The sequence below is a fragment of the Dermacentor variabilis genome, chromosome 2, assembly GCF_050947875.1.
Source record: "Dermacentor variabilis isolate Ectoservices chromosome 2, ASM5094787v1, whole genome shotgun sequence".
In the NCBI taxonomy this organism is placed as follows: Eukaryota; Metazoa; Arthropoda; class Arachnida; order Ixodida; family Ixodidae; genus Dermacentor; species Dermacentor variabilis.
In genome coordinates, this window is record NC_134569.1 from 61,266,586 (window position 1) to 61,283,174 (window position 16,589).

The following is a 16,589-nucleotide window of genomic DNA, read 5'->3' on the forward strand; positions in this document are numbered from 1 at the left end:
GCAGTAGGGGCCGCCACAGGCGCGCCGCCATTGAACGTCTTCCAAATCGGGACTAACCAGGCACCGTGACCGCTCAACCAAGCAGCAACGTTCCGCCGAGAGGCCAAGTATCGCTTCTACCATTCATTTAAGATGTTCAAGAGCAGAGGGAAGACATGCTCTGTCGTGAACTGCAAGAATTGCGGCAGACACTTGAATTTGTGGGACGAGACTGCGAATTTTATCAGCGTCAATTGAACAAAAGAGTGTCCGTGTTTACGACCGTTCGTCATGCACACCTTACCGCGAGGCGAGCACAAGCTCTATAGCCGGCGCTGAAAAATAATAGGCGGGCACTGCGAGTTTTAATACGTAGCATGAAATGGCGAGTACCCGCCGTGGTTGCTCAGTGGCTATGGTGTTGGGCTGCTGAGCACGAGGTCGCGGGATCGAATCCCGGCCACGGCGGCCGCATTTCGATGGGGGCGAAATGCGAAAACACCCGTGTGCTTAGATTTAGGTGCACGTTAAAGAACCCCAGGTGGTCAAAATTTCCGGAGTCCTCCACTACGGCGTGCCTCATAATCAGAAAGTGGTTTTGGCACGTAAAACCCCAAATATTATTGAAATGGCGAGTCGGGCAAAAATTGCGTATGACCCCATGCAGGAAAGTCCTTTCCCAATGCAGGGCGAGAATGCGCAGTTTAAGCTCATTGTTTGCGCGGCTTATAGCTGTCATCCGCAGTACAGTGATAAACAATCTACTCGGCGATAACAATATGCGAGCCGGCGCGAAACATTGTACGAGCCTGTCCGCTTTCGACGTTCTTGCGCCATACGTAGAAAGGAGGCGTTAAAGGGCCCCTCAGCAGGTCAGGCCATTTTGAGCTGACAAGCGCAGAGCATACAATGCACGGTAACGATTGTCTGCAAAGTAGAAATCCGGAGGTTTATTACACGGACGCGTGCAAACAGGATAGCAAAACTTTCACTGTGGTAGCCACAAACGCACAAACTACTATTTCCGCAACAGTCAGAACAGGGTCGGTGGCCACAGCAGAGGCTACTGCGGTGGCTCTGGCTATACGTGACGCTGAAAATAGAGCACGTTCTGCGGTAATACTAACCGACTCGCAGTCGGCATGTCGCCTTTTCATGGCAGGCACCCTGCCCAAACTCACCGTCAAAATCCTAGGAAGAAATCTCACGGAACACCACGCTATTACGTGGTGTCCGGCGCACGCCGGAGTGAGCGGTAACGAGAGGGCGGACCGCCTCGCTCGAGAATATAGCATCCGAGCGACGGAACGCACTCTCGTAGAATCTCCGATCACAGCAAAAGATATCTTGGAGGCACAGAGACGAGGAAGGCAACGGTATAGCTTTCCAGACACATCCTTGGACTCAGCGCAAATGCGGGACTGGCGCCGACTACAAACCCGTACATACCCACACCTACTCCTACTACACCACATACACCCCACCCGGTATCCCAACACTTGCCCTTGGTGCGGAGGGCGGCCATCTCTTGACCATATCACATGGTCGTGCCAGAGTCGGCCACATGAAATCCAATCACCCCTTATGGGGCAAAATTCCAACAGTAGGCAGTGGGAGGTGTGGCTAGCCAGCACGGTGCGGGAGGACCAACTGGCCCTTCTCGACCAAGCCCGGCGTGCCGCGATCGCCAGTGGGGCCCTGGACTGAGGGACCCACCCACTGGACCTGAGTGTGATTTTTTTTTCTTTTTTTAAATAAAAGTTTTATACTACTACTTACATCGCTACGCACCGCGGAAGACCTCGCGGCCGCCGTGCCCCAAGCCAGAGGGTGACGTACATGTGCTAGTGCACCTACGCACACGTGTTTGTGCTCAGAAGTCGCTCGTGGCGACACGTGACTTCGAGAATTATTCAAAGTACCATCTGTTATTTGTGTAATATGTTGCTTGAATAGACGAATTAACGCTTAGAGAATGAATAAACACACTAACCTAATGTATGCGTGTTTTTGTTTTACTTCGCACCGCAGCAAGAGATATGTACTTCCGTTTCGTCTGCTTGTTCCCACGTCGTGCAGTCGCGCGCGCAGACACCGAAATTGTCATTCTCTACCGCGTACCAGCGCGGGATCATGCTCTGTGATCCGCTTGTGTCTGCCTCCGTATTCGTGTAGGACTGACTTATACCGCTAGTCAGGTGTCCTCGTGTACTGCACGCAAAATCGTGCGCTGCGCGAAACGAGACAATCGCAACTAAAGTAATCTCAGCAGCTCGCGCGCGGCGCCGTTCGCGGAAGTTTAGAAAACCCGGCGTAGGTGGGCTTCTAAAGGCGGGACCCGTGACGTATGCGTTACGCGATCCTCGAGGTCCGGAATGGGATAAAGCCCCTCCATACGTGCACGTTCGGTGGCTCGTGGATGGAGGGGCTTTAGTATGGGAGAACGTAGCGGCTAGACGGGACAAGTGGAGAGAGTGTCTCGCTTGGCAATGGACATGGAGGAAGGAAATTAAGGAGAGGCCCTACTCCCTCCGCGCGCTAGGAGAAAAGTGTGGAGGAAATGACTTAGTAGGTTCTCCTTTGTTTTGCTGTTTTTAACGCGATAGCGTTAAGGAGCTCGTGTCGCAGAAAAGCCGGTGTCGTCGGCGTCCGCGGCGTTGGCCGTGAGCGATAAATCACGGCAGGCACTTCATAAATAAAAAGCAACTTCCAAGATGGACTGGGTGGGAATCGAACAAGGGTCTCCGGAGTGTGAGACGGAGACGTTACCACTGAGCCACGAGTGTTTTTTTATTTATTTATTTACTGAGCCACGAGTTCGATGCTTCAAAGCGGTACAAAAGCGCCTCTAGTGAACGCGGTGTTGCCTTAGAAACGAGCTGTTTCTAAGGCTCAGGCGTGCGTCGCTTGCTCGGGCGCACATTTCGTTGTCGCGCCGAACGCTGCGTTGCTCGACGCTCACTGCGTCCGATGCGGGGCGCGTAGTCGCTGCGCCGTAGCCCATTGTCTTACACCCCTTGGCGGGTCGACGGGAACGCTGTCGCGTTCCACTCTTGAAGCCGAAGCTTAAGCGTCCTCCAATTTTTTTTTATTTCTTTGCTGTAGTGGCCCCGCCTTTCGGGCCACAATGGCAGCTTTGTTATTGTTCTAGGCGCTCATGTGTTGCTCCGTACGTTTCGTACCGTGGCAAAGGCGCCGTGCGGACAGGTTTGCGTTGGTCTCCGTGTTTTGTTGCGCTGCGTTATCTGGACCGTGCTCTACTGGATGTTACTGTGGCCAGGTGGGACAGGAGGAACTAAAGTTCGTGAAATGAACGCGCATGCAACGCTGTACGTAATGTACCGCGCCACGGCAATGGCAACGGACGAAGGAATATCCGCGGGAAATTTTGCCCTCTTTGGCGGAATCGTGCTAACGTGCTAACGATTCTTTAGTATTGCTGCGGAGCGCGCGGGTCCGAGCAGCACGTTTGCGCGCAGCGAGGCGTGGTTTTGCGAGAAATGTAAACAAGAGAGGAGAGCTGGCCCGATAGGCGGAGCAACGCCATGAGCAACGCCAACTTCCGGCTTCACTTTCGCTTCACAGAGAGTGGCGTCAGTGACGTCAGGGCCTTTCCTGAGTTTTCTTAGGGTCCCTAGAAAGTTTCCTTCCTCCGTGGCAGTGGAGCTCGCCTCCTGAAATCATAGGTTCGCGGCACTGAAATATTTCTGTCTCGGCTACTGATGAACCGATTTGAAAAACATTTTGTGGCAGAACGCTCCTCAGAAGACACGTAACAACTTCCAGCTTATAACTAAAATTTGCTATGAGGCCTGGTGAGGGGCAGAAGCACTTAAGCCTATGCTAAATGGGGATAGCAAGCAGTATGGGACGCCCATGGTTAACACCAGACAGCGAGGATAGAAGGTGACAAAGGAGACGCAAAACGAGAGGGTGCGCCACTCGTGCACTAATTAGGCATGCACGCTTAGCCGTGCTTCCTCCGTTGCCTGTGACGGCATTAGCGCGTTGCTGCATCGCGCAAACAAATTAAGCGGAAGCTCCCGGCACGGGAGCTGCCGAAGATATGCGTAGCATAATATGGCGGCCGTCGTGATGCGAAATGTATATGTTCGTCAATGTAAATGTACTAATCTGCCTGCTGGTACTCTTCACGCCTATACATGCAGAAATACATAAATAACAAATACGTAACACGTGCTACATCAGCATCATAACCCCCACACGCATCATTACCACGCCTAACGCATTCCGCACCATGCCTACCGCCATATAACGCTACACATATCTTGGAAAATTCCCGCTTAGGGAGGTTCCGCTCAATTTCTATTCCGGCCATGGCTGCGCATGCATGGTGCGGCTAAGCGCGGCCGCGCACGTCCTATCATAGAGGTATTTAGCAGTGAGCTCGAAGGCTAACCGACCCGAAAAGCTGATGGCTTCGTGTGCATTGCGTTCTCACTCGCCTAGTTCGCGTTGAAGCAACAGGCTGCACGAAGGGGAATTTGCTCGTCGGTGCTGCCGTTCTTGATCACGCCAACGTTCTGACAGCGAGTGTCCGCGGTCATCGAGTGAGATGTGTTCGTGTTTGCCTGTGTGCGCGTGACACCGTGTTATTTTTTTTTTAATTTAGCTAGCAAGTGGATGTTTACAGTTTTACAGCCGGTAAAACTACTAGCCTTACAGCGTATAGCTGTCTAATAATTTGTCACAACAATAAATCCTTCGCCTTTAAGGCGAAACTGCGACTTTTTAATGCGAAAGCATTAAATGGCTCATGAGGCGGAAAATCCGCCGTTCGCGGCGTGACCACGTGTGCATGATGGTACAAAAAGGCTACGAAACCTCAACCTTTGGTGGGACTCGAACACGCAACCTATGGTGTTAATTAGGGCGACGATAATGCAGATAGAGTTACAACATTTGGTGAGAGTCGAGCCTCGTCCTTTGGTGTTATGACGAAGTTAATTAAGGTGCAGTTAATTAGGGGATGTAGAGCACTCGAACCCACGACCACTGGTGCGAGTTGAGCCTACGACATACCCTTGGTGTTAATTAAAGCAAGGCAGTTAATTAAGAGAGTTAAATTACTCGAACCCACGGCCTTTGGTATTAATTAAGGTGAAGTTAATGAAGGTACACCTAACTAAGGTATAGTTAATTGAGACACTCGAACCCACGACCTTTGGTGTTAATTAAGGCACAATGAATTAAGGTAAAGTTAAGGCACTCGAACCCTCGACCTTTGGTGGCAAGGTCGTAACCACGACTTTACGTTGTGACATAATGTCTAAAGATCGCGGGGTGGTCACAATGCTTTCGCATTCATCCACGTAAGCATAACTAAGTGTAGCTTGAGTTTTTTTTTTTTTTCTGCACCCGGAATCAAACAGCAGGCGAACGGGCGATAGCTCGGACACTTGCAACGTGGCAGGGGAGTAAGAGGCAGACGCTCAATCCCAGCATCGGGCACGTACTTCAATATTCGGCAAGTCAGCTGTAGCCCTCAGCCAACACTCAAGGTCAAGAAAGTTCGGAAGGGTTCGCAAAGAAAGCTTCGCTTTAGAAGACTCTCGCGTTTGCCGTCCCAAAGCACAGTACTCGGGACTTCTCGCTTCGGGAGCGAGGACTGAACCCGCGACCTCGAATGCCCAGCAGCAGAACGCCGCGGAAGCCATGCACTGACCACCACGGCGGGTCAGCGAAGAGGTTCGTGGTTGAAAAAGACGAAAGGATGGCGACGTCGAGGCACACGCTAGACCTTCAGTCGGGACGGTGTCACCAGTGCAGAAGCATTTCAATGAATGTAATTAGGACATCATGAAGAAAAATGAAAAGCTGCTGAGCGTAGTGACGTGCTCTGCATTTCGCAGCTGCAGGTAAATCCAATACGATCAACCTGCTTCCCTGAGACTGCTTGGAAATTTCATATGGCGAACCGTAGCAAGACCCCGAACTCTCAAACTGACCGTCACCTTGTTTCGTGGGGGCAGGAGGAGGAGGAGGAGGAGGGGGTGACTAGCTTTGCGAACTCCATATATATTACCTTGAATAACAGTTACACTTGAAGAAACTTCGTGTGACGGCCTTATATGAGTATTTACAAGACCTCATAGTAGGAGCAGCCCGAGTCCTCCCGCGCCATCAATAACCTGGTGTCTCTCGGTGGCATAATCTTCCTTGGTGTAATTGTCATACTTCGCTATCGCTAATACTGCTTCGCCTTTGCGGAGAAACTGCAATCTCTTTTTCACTGTGAGTCTCCGAGTATATAAGCACTGCTGCGCTTATATTAGCTAATGTTCATTCTGGTTTCGAGTGAATCCGGCCTGGCCTCATTTCCGTTACCTAGTGAACTATACATATTTATGACCTCTGCATGCAAGTGGCGATGTTTCCATCCCTAATAAATGTACTAAATTATTAGAAGAGTCTTTTTTTCCCCTTTTCTTTCTTTCTTTTTCTTTTTTGGTAAGTTGTTGGCATTGGCTTACTGGAAAGAGAAGCAGTACTGAGACACATATCATTCACCTGCATTTCACACGCCGTTGAAAAGACTGCCGAAGGGGTCACTGAAGTCTGCAGGCTTTTTTTTTTTCTTTTTTTTTTTTTTTGAGGCGGGGTCAAAAAGCATGCAGGGCTATTCGAAGCGAGGTGAACATGCAACGACATATTCATTCTCTAGGCATAGGCCACCCATACCATTAGAAATAATAGTTCATTGGCCACCTCCTCCTATTCTAAAATATAATGAACTTTGCCCTGTGTATAATTTAAATATATTGTCTGTGCATGGTGTTTACAGTTGAATTTCTTTTTTTAATTTGAAGTGAGGAAATACGGATAAGGTAGCCGCCTCTGGTACTTCTAATGCGCTAGTCCTCCTATTGTCAGTACTTGCAGAAGTAAAGCGAAAGTATGCATTAAAAGCCGCGCATGTCCGCACCAACAATGATGCAGTAAGCCTTCAAAAAGGTAGACACAACTGGAACGAAACCTCAAATGGTGTGGATGACAGAACTCTAGTAACGACACCCACCCCCCGCTCTCGTAAAGTTTCAGAGGTGGCTCGGGTCCCGGAGCCCCTCCGTAGTAGGCGCCTGTGTCACTTTCACTAAAAGAAGAAAATATATATGTTGCAATTTAGTAATTTCATATTCGCACGCCCGTAATGCTAGAGAAAAAAAAACGAGGTCTCACCGAGATTTGAACTCGGATCGCTGGATTCAGAGTCCAGAGTGCTAACCGTTACACCATGAGACCACACTCTTCCGACGCCGGGAATCGAACCCGGGCCTCCTGGGTGAGAGCCAGGTATCCTAGCCACTAGACCACGCCGGAGACGAGCGCCGGCACATCATAAGGGCTACAAATAAGGAGAGCAATATTCTAATGCGACTTAAAGTATGCCATTTACTCGAAGTTTTTCACGCCATCTCGCTATTGCAAAAATGAGAAGAAAAGAAAATATGGTAATATCCTGAAGTGTTACATGTGCTCGGAACAAGAGTGGAATAAACCTCCTTGATTTCTTGGCTAGGATGCAATAATTTCTTTTGCTTGTTTTTGAATATGTTCATCTCCCACCTCCTTTCAGTTCTGACTTACATATATAGATAGATAGACAGACGGATAAGCCATTCTTGGCCTATCCCTCCTAATAATCGATTTGCAGAGGTTTGCATCATACAGTTTGTACAGACCTCATCGCGGCCGCCATGTTCTTGTACTAAGTACGGTGAAAAGCTACGTAAACAAGAAAACCGAGGGCACCACAAGACGCTTTGCCACAATAGGGTACCACCAGTGCGCCAGCATGGCCCCGGATTTTTGGCGCAGACGCCAGCAGCGTTACCGACTGCGTCTCCATCACAACGAAGGCTTAGGTTTAACCAATTGGTTTAACCTTATAGGTCACCGCGGCCGTCGAATATGGCGCGGTGACGTCATCGTTGCTGCCACGTTCGGGTAACGGCACGGTATAAGAAGCGGCACCCGCGACATTGCTTGAAATTTCATCACGCTCAAATTTCACACAGAGGTACCATTTTGCATGAAGGTTACTTTAATGCCATGCTTTCAGGCGTTCCATGCAACGCGAATATCTTGCCCTGGCTGAACAACGTGCCCGTCTTCGCTGTATACGACAATAGACGAGAATCTTGTCGGTTTGTCTTTGCTCGTCCGTGTCTTTTTCTCTAGTTTGACCTCAACCAGAATCAATTAGTCAAGCGTCTTGCCTTCACGAACACCGAAATACCAAGCGGACCGTGCTTCCTCTGTACCCATGCTCTGTACACTGTACAACTATGAAGTGCCTGCTGCTACATAAGCTTTTCCATGCGCGGAAACCCCTCCCCCCCCCCCCCCCCCTCTGCCATGTTGCCTTGAAGCCCAAGATCTGTTCGCAGTTATCGATCGAATTAAAGAGGAAGTATTAGCTCGTGGGATCCTATCTAAATACATGGGAACAGAGAAATCGTTTTTCTCGGCAACCAGTGCACCAAATTTGATGAGGTTTCTTGCATTTAAAAGAAAAGCTAAAATCTAGTGAGTGCGGCAGGCGAGTTTATTTAGGCCGTTGATTTTTCTCATGAGAATTGTTTATAGAACTGTAATATTTCAGAAAACGAAACTATCGTTTCTTGCTCTGTATCTCGGCAATGAAATGTCACAGTTCTGTAAACTGCACCTAGTAATAAATCTAGAGCTAACAAATTTGTTATATTAATTAATATTTTACGTGAATTTGCTACAGTGTTTACGAGGTTGTTATTAAAAACGCATTTATTAAAGCACATTCTTCTCCCCTCGACTATCGTCATCAGGGGTTTATCGTCATTAGGTTTTTTTCCAGGCTTTTGCAAAAGTTCTAATCACAGTGGTGTGCTTGAGAGCAATGTGTAATACATCAATTTTGTCCACTTTAGATGCTCTAATGGATGCAGTTGACAGAACTGCAATATCTCTTTTTGATGCAGAGTTACAAATTTGTAAACTTCGCGCGTTTTTTTTTTTTTTTCGAGACGTGCTGATTTTGGGCAGTTTTAGTTTAAAAAAATCCGGGCCCTAAAGCGAAATTCTGTTTCTCGCAGTCACCAGATATGAACAGATTTTATTGAAATCGGTTAAACGTTTGTCTAAGGAGAGCGTTTCTCCGTTTTGCATACATTTGAATAGGTAAATCGGAGTTGCCACCTATTCAAATACTCGTAAAAATGCAGAAATGCTTTTATGAGACACTCCTTGACCGATTTGAATGAAGTCTTGTGTGTGAGGGAGAATTCTGAAATCTACCTACTGTAGTGTACGTAGGAAGGAACAATTTTGAGGGCCTCGACTTTTTTACAAATGCTGCGGAGCATCGGTGTGTCTTTAAAAAAAAATAGTGGTATGCAGCCTCTGCACCAAAAGCAGAGATCGAATTAATGTAAACTGCAACTATTAAAGCACCTATAGCGGGTAAATGCGATGTACTATAGGGGGTATAAGTTTACAGTCAACGTGAAAATCGTTACAGTGCTTACAATAGTTTTGTAAAATTCCTATACTCACAAATTAGTACTACATTTCAGAGCAGTCTATGGTACATTAATTTCGTCCGCTTTAGATCTCTCGATAAGAGCATTTTACAGAATTGTAACGTCATTTTTTATTCCTGAGTTACGGAGCTGGAAACATAATTATCAGTTTCCGAAATTTTGAAAATTTCCAATGATTTCTTTTAAAAAATGTTGGAAAGCGACTCAACCTCTAGTTGAAGTCGATCAAAGAATGCCTTATTGAGCGAGTTGGATGTCAGAATGAGGCGGAGATGACTGCGCACGGCACTCTATCGTGTCACTCGACGTGTGAGAGGAGGAGCTTCGAACATATTAATTGTTCTACTCCACTATCTTCGGAATCAGTCGACATTTTTAGACTGCGCAGACCCACGGCAACGGGCCACATGTTTATAGTGCACTTTCTTCGGGATCGGCCCACATTTTTGATACTGCACGTGAACGGCTCAGATTTTCAGGCATTACTACCTCCGGGATCGGCTCACATTTTTTTACTGCGCATACCCACTGAATGTGATGTGATAACTTTATTTGGAATCCGGCGATTGGGAGGCCCGGGCCTGGGGCCGCCTAGATGGCCCCACTGAAACGGCCTACATATTATTATTATTTTTTTTAGACTCCACTATCTTTCCGATCTGTTCACATTTTTAGACTGCGCTACGTTCGGAATCGCCGCATATCTTTTTTAAATGCACATATCCTTGGGAACGGCTTTAGACTGCACTATCCCCGGGATCGACCTACGAAAGAGGCTAGATGATAGAACCGATACGGGAAAGGGGGGGTGACTCGCTAAGAAAGACATATTGTCTTTAAAACTATGCAGATCCCACGAACATTTGGGAATCTATGTAAAGCGAAGCTTTCGTGACTGTGGTTAAGTAATACCTATAAAACTGTTTATTATCTACAACGCGTTTTGTAGCATAGCGATTACGTACTTGCTTGGCAAGACAGCCGAGGCGCGGCAACCCCCCACCCCCACCTTCCACGCAACCACGGATTACACTCTCTCCGGGATCGGCTGCACTTTTCATCACCCGCCATCTCCAGTATGCACTACCTCTAAGACCGGCCCACTTCACTTTGCAATAAGCTAACCGAGCAGACGCGAAAAAAAGAAAAAAGAAAAGAAAACGTAGGCGTAGAACATGTCTGCGCTTTAGGGCGTTTATTTGTTTCGCTGAGGATATGTATTTAGGACATACCGTTTGTTGCTTCACTGCGGAACATACCCATTCTGGAGGATGAGCCAAGGATGGGCACACACTTCGTGGCACATTCATACCGAATGGCTGGCTCATAAAAAAACAAGTAAATAAAAGAAGCAGCTGAATATAATGAGAGTCCTTTGTTTTCGAGTAAAACCCGATAATTCCCGAGTTCTGCACCCCGAAGGAGATTTTTGATTATTGAGTTCAACCAGATTTCTCCTCGAAGTTTGCCGTGTCATACAACATTAATAAATGCAGGTGTTGCAAAGCTATGAGCACTGCCCACCTTGTGTGAGAAAGTGATCAAGGTATAATGATATTGTAATTATCATTGATATATGAATATGGTTATGCCTTGTTTACGCTTTATGCCTTGTTTTCGCTTAACACATAAGCGAAAACAGGCATATATAAACATATAATATATTCAGAGCCTGCCGGCCTTGAGTGAACGAAAACTTGATTTTTTTAGTAGCTGTGTTTACATGACGATGGCGCATTGTCTCGCATTTCCTGCATGTCTCACACGTGTAAGCGACGGTATAATGCGCTATAGGAAGTGAGTTAACGCAGCGCGGACGTTCCTCTGCATTTCGAACGGTAGCTGGTATACGTTGAGAAGACGTTTACCGAACTACGTCACGTTTGAAGTACGGCTAGTCGTCTATAGTTGGCATTTCATTAATTTTGTTGCAAAAGCATATATGGGGAATCAGTGAAACAGGGCGACACAAACAACGATTAAAGGCCCACAAGGTCCCCTCCCTTCCCCCTCCAACTCCCCCAGGAGCCCCCCTCCCCCCCCCCCCCAGGATGGACGCAGAAATGCTCCCAATGCATATGATATAACGTACCTCAACAAGAGATTGTGATACGAGGAAAATGATCACAACTCCTGCGAAGCATGCGTGCCCTTGTGTACTACTTTTCGCTCTTTTTCTTTCTTTGTTAAAGAAACTAGCATACAAGGATTGCCAAACCCGCCTCCATTTGTTGTTCTTGTTAATGTGGTTTATTATCATTGCATATTTGCAGATATGCGCTCCTCACATGATTTGCGAGCAGCTCTCTTCGTAATTACGCGTTCCTGCGAGTGGTTTCGCTTCCTTAAATGGAACGTTTCTGTCTAAAAGGATATCATTGCTTGTGTTATTTGTTTGTAAAGACTATACCCGAAAAATCCCGAACTTTCGGCTGCCGGACAACAAAGCCCCCGATTTGTCTGCGGTTTTGCTCTTTAGAAATGGCACTCGATTTTTACTCCCCTGATTGCAAAAGATATAAAACCCGAAAACGAAGGACCCTTAATATAATGCGCTATTTCATTACGGTGTGCTTTAGACATACCAATGAGCCGACATTATATTCGTGTTTGTTTTCTTTTTCACGACAGGCGTGCGCATTCTCGCCCTACTTTGTAAGATGCCTGGCAAGATGCATGTAAACACTGTCGGGTCGGGCTGGGCGAACTCGACTCCTGTCTTACTCGACCCGCTCGCGTCGAATCCGTGTAAACGAATCGCGTGCTCCCATCTAGTCACGCGGACAGTGGGAGAGCCTTCCTTGTGTGCTGGTGGGACCCGGAGCTTTCGCTGCGTTGCACGGAGTCGGTGAGAGCACGAGGTGAATATATGTGTTAGCGAAGGGTGGCGAGAAAACGCGGTGGCGGCGGAGTCGTCCGTCAAATGCCTGTGATTTTGCTAGTACAGCATCATTTCAAATATTTCTTGCGGCTTTCTGTTCTTTGTATGTGCTATAGCACACTAGCTGCCGCTTTGTGTACCAGGTGTTTCTGTAAAGCATCACTTGGACGAGCAAGCGAAATGCATAATCGACTAGTTACCAAAAATGCACAAAAATTACCTTATAGCACCTATTGAAATTTACAAATTGTAGCCGGTGCGACTGCAAGGCATATCCACTTAAATAGAATTGCGCGGACGACACCATGCATGCAGTTTCAATATATGCGCCATCGAATTTGCGGTGAAAGTGCGCTGTCGTTCCGCTTATGCTTCTTCGAAAACGCCGTTTTATGCATTGAAGTACAAAAGTAACTGGGGCGCCGATACGTATTTCTTCGCAAAGTTCGGAAATTAATATCTCGAAACTGGTGTCATCCTGAAAATCTGTTCTAAGTGGCTGCGCCTTGCCAACTCACCGGCTACAATTCGTAAACTTCAATATGAACCGTAAGGTTATTAATTAAGAAGTTAATTAGTGAACGTACGTCCGTTGATTAGTTGAATACGCGCTTCGATTTATCGTGCAAGTGATGTCCCCGCTCCTCGATATACTCCAGCCCAAAAAGGAATGGAATTATTATGCTATCATACGTCACAGGTGGTTTCTTTTAAAAATTCTGTAAGACATTACGAAGTACCACCCGGTACTACACACGTGTCGTTTTGCTTCCGGTTCATCTTGTCCTCGTACGCTTCGCGCTGCACAGCTCTACGAGAGGAAGGAACCCCCCTGTTTATACCTGGTAGAAGGCGAGCACCTCGCCCGTGCGCCGAATGGTGGACAGGCCGTGGAGCGTGCCGTCCTCGAGGCGCATCTCGCCCTGGGCGCGCAGCACGAGCAGGTCCTGGTCGAAGGAGCGCGCCTGGTCCGGCAGCGAGTACGGGTCGACGAGCAGCAGCTGCTCGGCGGTGCGCTCCAGCAGCGCGTCCACCAGCCGCTCGGAGCGCGCGGCCGTCAGGTCCACCGGCACGCGGGACAGCTCCTCGTTCACGCGCCGGCGCACGTTCTGCTCGATCTCGCCACGCAGCGACTGCTCGGCCTGCGGTGCGCGCGTGGACGTGCACGCGGTCAGCGGCGGAGGTTTACGCGCGACGCGGTTTCCCCCCCGAAAGTGTTGATGCCTGCACTGTTGAGGCATATGACACTTCTAATTGAATGAATCACTGTGCAGCTGGCGAAGGCTGTGCTATATACATGCTGGAACGTTGAATTCGAGGATGCGTGACCACGCTTCGCGAGAAGTCAGCTTCTTGGAAGGTCCTGCGTCCCGTAACCTTCTGCGGTTGACAGTATTACACCCTTTGGGGCTGAAGTGTATACGGCCGGACAATAGCCTTGCCGAAGAAAAAAGAAAAAAGGTCGGAATGTATTCGTAATTCGAGACGCGCAAACTGGAATTTACGAGTGCACTGGAAAGGTCGCAATGTCAAGTTCGGACATGCACTCCTCAGTATGCGACCTTTCCGCTCGGCATTCTCGAAGCAACGTGAACTTTGCGATCTCTTATTCACGTACCTGGCCCAGTCTATGTGTGTATACATCGCGCTTGACGGTGGATCATAATGGAGGTCGCGCAGAAAGGAAACGTATAAAAGAGTCGATCAAGAATATTTGAGGTCCACCTTCTATAATGACATTTGTCAGAGATTCCGACACTGCAGAGGTTCCCGCGGCGTACTGGCCGCACCATGGCCAGCTGACTTCGGTGCGGCCGCGCACAGACATCTAAGAGCACCTATATATATACCCAAGAGAACTGCGAGCACTCTTTCGATGGTGGCCTCTTGAAAATTGCACAGTTCAGGGAAAACTAGGTCAGTGCTCAGCTTGTCACGAGAATGTTTCGGAATAGCGTCGCTCTCCGTGATTATTATCGAAGTGATGCTATGTACTCGCGAGCAGATTACGTTGCCACCGACGTGTATGTATTTCAAGCGCTGGGCTTTTTTATGTTGTTTTACTGCAACGAGCTCTTCCACGACACTGCATGTTTTTACTCAAATAGCGAAGGGCGAAAGCGACGTCCAAATGCGAAGTAAAAAGCATAAAAAGCAAAGGAAGCTGAGTTTGCTGAGTTGTCACTCGACAGAACGTTGCCCCCTCGATAGCGTCACGGCGGGTCTTGGTGCGCGTAACACTATGATAGGTATATTCGTCGTCGCTGCTCACTGGTAAACACTCGGAGACCATGCGCAGGTCAAATACGACAAGAATATTAAACTATATATAGTTAAAAACAAAAGCCAACCTGTCTTCCAAATTGGACTGGATCGTAGGGGAGACTTATGATTATCGATACACGGGTGCTCATATGAATTCATCGCGCGAGTTTACCATTTGGTTAGTGAATGCTATTCCACTGGATGATGCAGACTCAAGTTTTGGTGGATTATTGTTCACATTTTCTTGAGAATGCATGCAGTTATCCTTGCCTATATCAGCTGGCATAACGCATCCATCCCCACTGAACGTTCAGTACGCACGCCCGCACCCTCCCTGCGCTGGTCGATGCACGCACCTTCTTGAAGACCGTGCCGCTGATCTGGTTGAGGAGCGAGTTGCTAAATGTCGACCAGCGGCCGCCGCCCATCAGGTTCTCCATGTGCAGGTCGATGTCGTCTACTTCTAGCTTCGCGCTTACCTCGCGCACCCAAGGACCCCCGTGGGGTCCCCGCTCCAGCTCAGCGCGGGCCGACGCCACCGCGTTGGTGGCGTTCATCCAGAAGGTGCCGTTGCCGCGCAGCGCGACGAACGCGAAGTCCCCGCTGAGCGCGTACTGGCCGCGGAGCGAGACCAGCTCGGTGCGCGTGGCCAGCTCGGCTGTCTGGCCGGTCAGGTTGGCAGTGGCCCGTTCCAGCCGGGTCGCCGACAGCCCGTGCAGCTGCAGGTCCCAGAAGCGACCGCGCACCGTTACCAGCGACGAACGCGTCGAGATGTTGAACTCGGGCACCGGAAGCGGGTCCTGTAGGTAACGGTCCAGCGAAACCGACGTGACCGGCTGGCTGCAAGCGTGGACCAACAGCACCGCGACCAGAGCTGCGCGAGCGACGACGTCCCGCGACGGCGCCATTTTCGGCAGAAGACGTGCGAGTGCTATAGCGCTACAGCTGATAGAGGAAGCGACGCGTATAGCGTTTGTACACGATAGCGCGGGGCAGCCCCCGCGAGAGATTACCGCCGTGGACTGCTGCCAGGGCCGGCTTGGATTTCGGCAGTTGTTGCGTCGCCGTCGCGCCCTCTCCCTCCCCGCGGTCTTGCAGCACGCGTGTTTTCGCTTTCGGCCCGCTCCAGGAGAACGCGCGCGCGCGCATTTCGAGAAATGCAAACGTATACACTGCCGTTGTTTTACTTCTCTCTTTCTTCTCGCGTGTACTTCGTGCGCGTCGCGGACGCGCCGTGGCGACAGAGCCTCCCGGGGTCCTTTCAGAAGCTCGTGCCTGCCCTCGCGGTCCCGGGGTACTCAATCGCCTCGCGTCCGTCTGCGGAGCTACATCCTCACCGACCCTCTCGTCTCGTATGCTGCCATATCCGCTTGTTTGTTTACACTATGCAGCGAACGTACACCGCGTGCGCCGCGCAGCTATAGGTCACCGCTGGAACAAACGAAGAGTGCTTGTGCCGATGGCCTGCAGCCCGTCCGCTTCCTTCGGGACGGCCAGCTTCCGGTCACCGTCAACTGCCTGACGGGCGTGTTTGTTTTTCCATCTGCCGCTGCTCACTCTGGACCTTGGCCCACGTTGGCTGCTGCCCCTGCCACTGCATCTTACATTTGGGTCATTCCGCGCCAAGTCTCCCAGACGTGTCGCTCGACCATCTCAGATTTTGCTCTAAAAAAAAAAATAATAATGGCTATTTACTACCTTGCTCAGAGTGATTTCCCAATATATTGCTGTCGAAAAAAATTTCTTGTCACCTGCCATGCTTTCAAATTTTGCTCAATACGCGAATCGCGGTTCTGCAGAAGAAATAATAAAATTATTTTAGTGCCTAACGCTTCGCAACTTCGCCTATAATGAGCCTACAAGGTTTTGTCATCATTATGTAAAGGTGCTTGCCGGCAACTTTGATAAGAAAAAGTGTCTTC

At 49.1% G+C, this 16,589-nt stretch overlaps 1 protein-coding gene and 2 non-coding genes across 3 annotated transcripts in view; all 3 read right to left on the reverse strand.

The window, feature by feature from the left end:
- LOC142571964 (uncharacterized) overlaps positions 1-15,904 on the reverse strand; it is a 28,964-nt gene extending 13,060 nt beyond the window's left edge. The window contains exons 1-2 of the mRNA XM_075680725.1: positions 15,024-15,904; positions 13,245-13,544 (exon numbers count right to left, since the gene is read on the reverse strand). Coding sequence (XP_075536840.1) covers positions 13,245-13,544; positions 15,024-15,575 — 852 coding nt within the window. The 5' untranslated portion in view covers positions 15,576-15,904. The remainder of the gene's footprint in view (positions 1-13,244; positions 13,545-15,023) is intronic.
- Positions 7,171-7,242, reverse strand: TRNAQ-CUG (transfer RNA glutamine (anticodon CUG)). The gene has a single exon. It is a non-coding gene; the product is annotated as a tRNA-Gln (tRNA).
- TRNAE-CUC (transfer RNA glutamic acid (anticodon CUC)) lies at positions 7,249-7,320 on the reverse strand. The gene has a single exon. It is a non-coding gene; the product is annotated as a tRNA-Glu (tRNA).
- Positions 15,905-16,589: the final 685 nt, after the last annotated feature.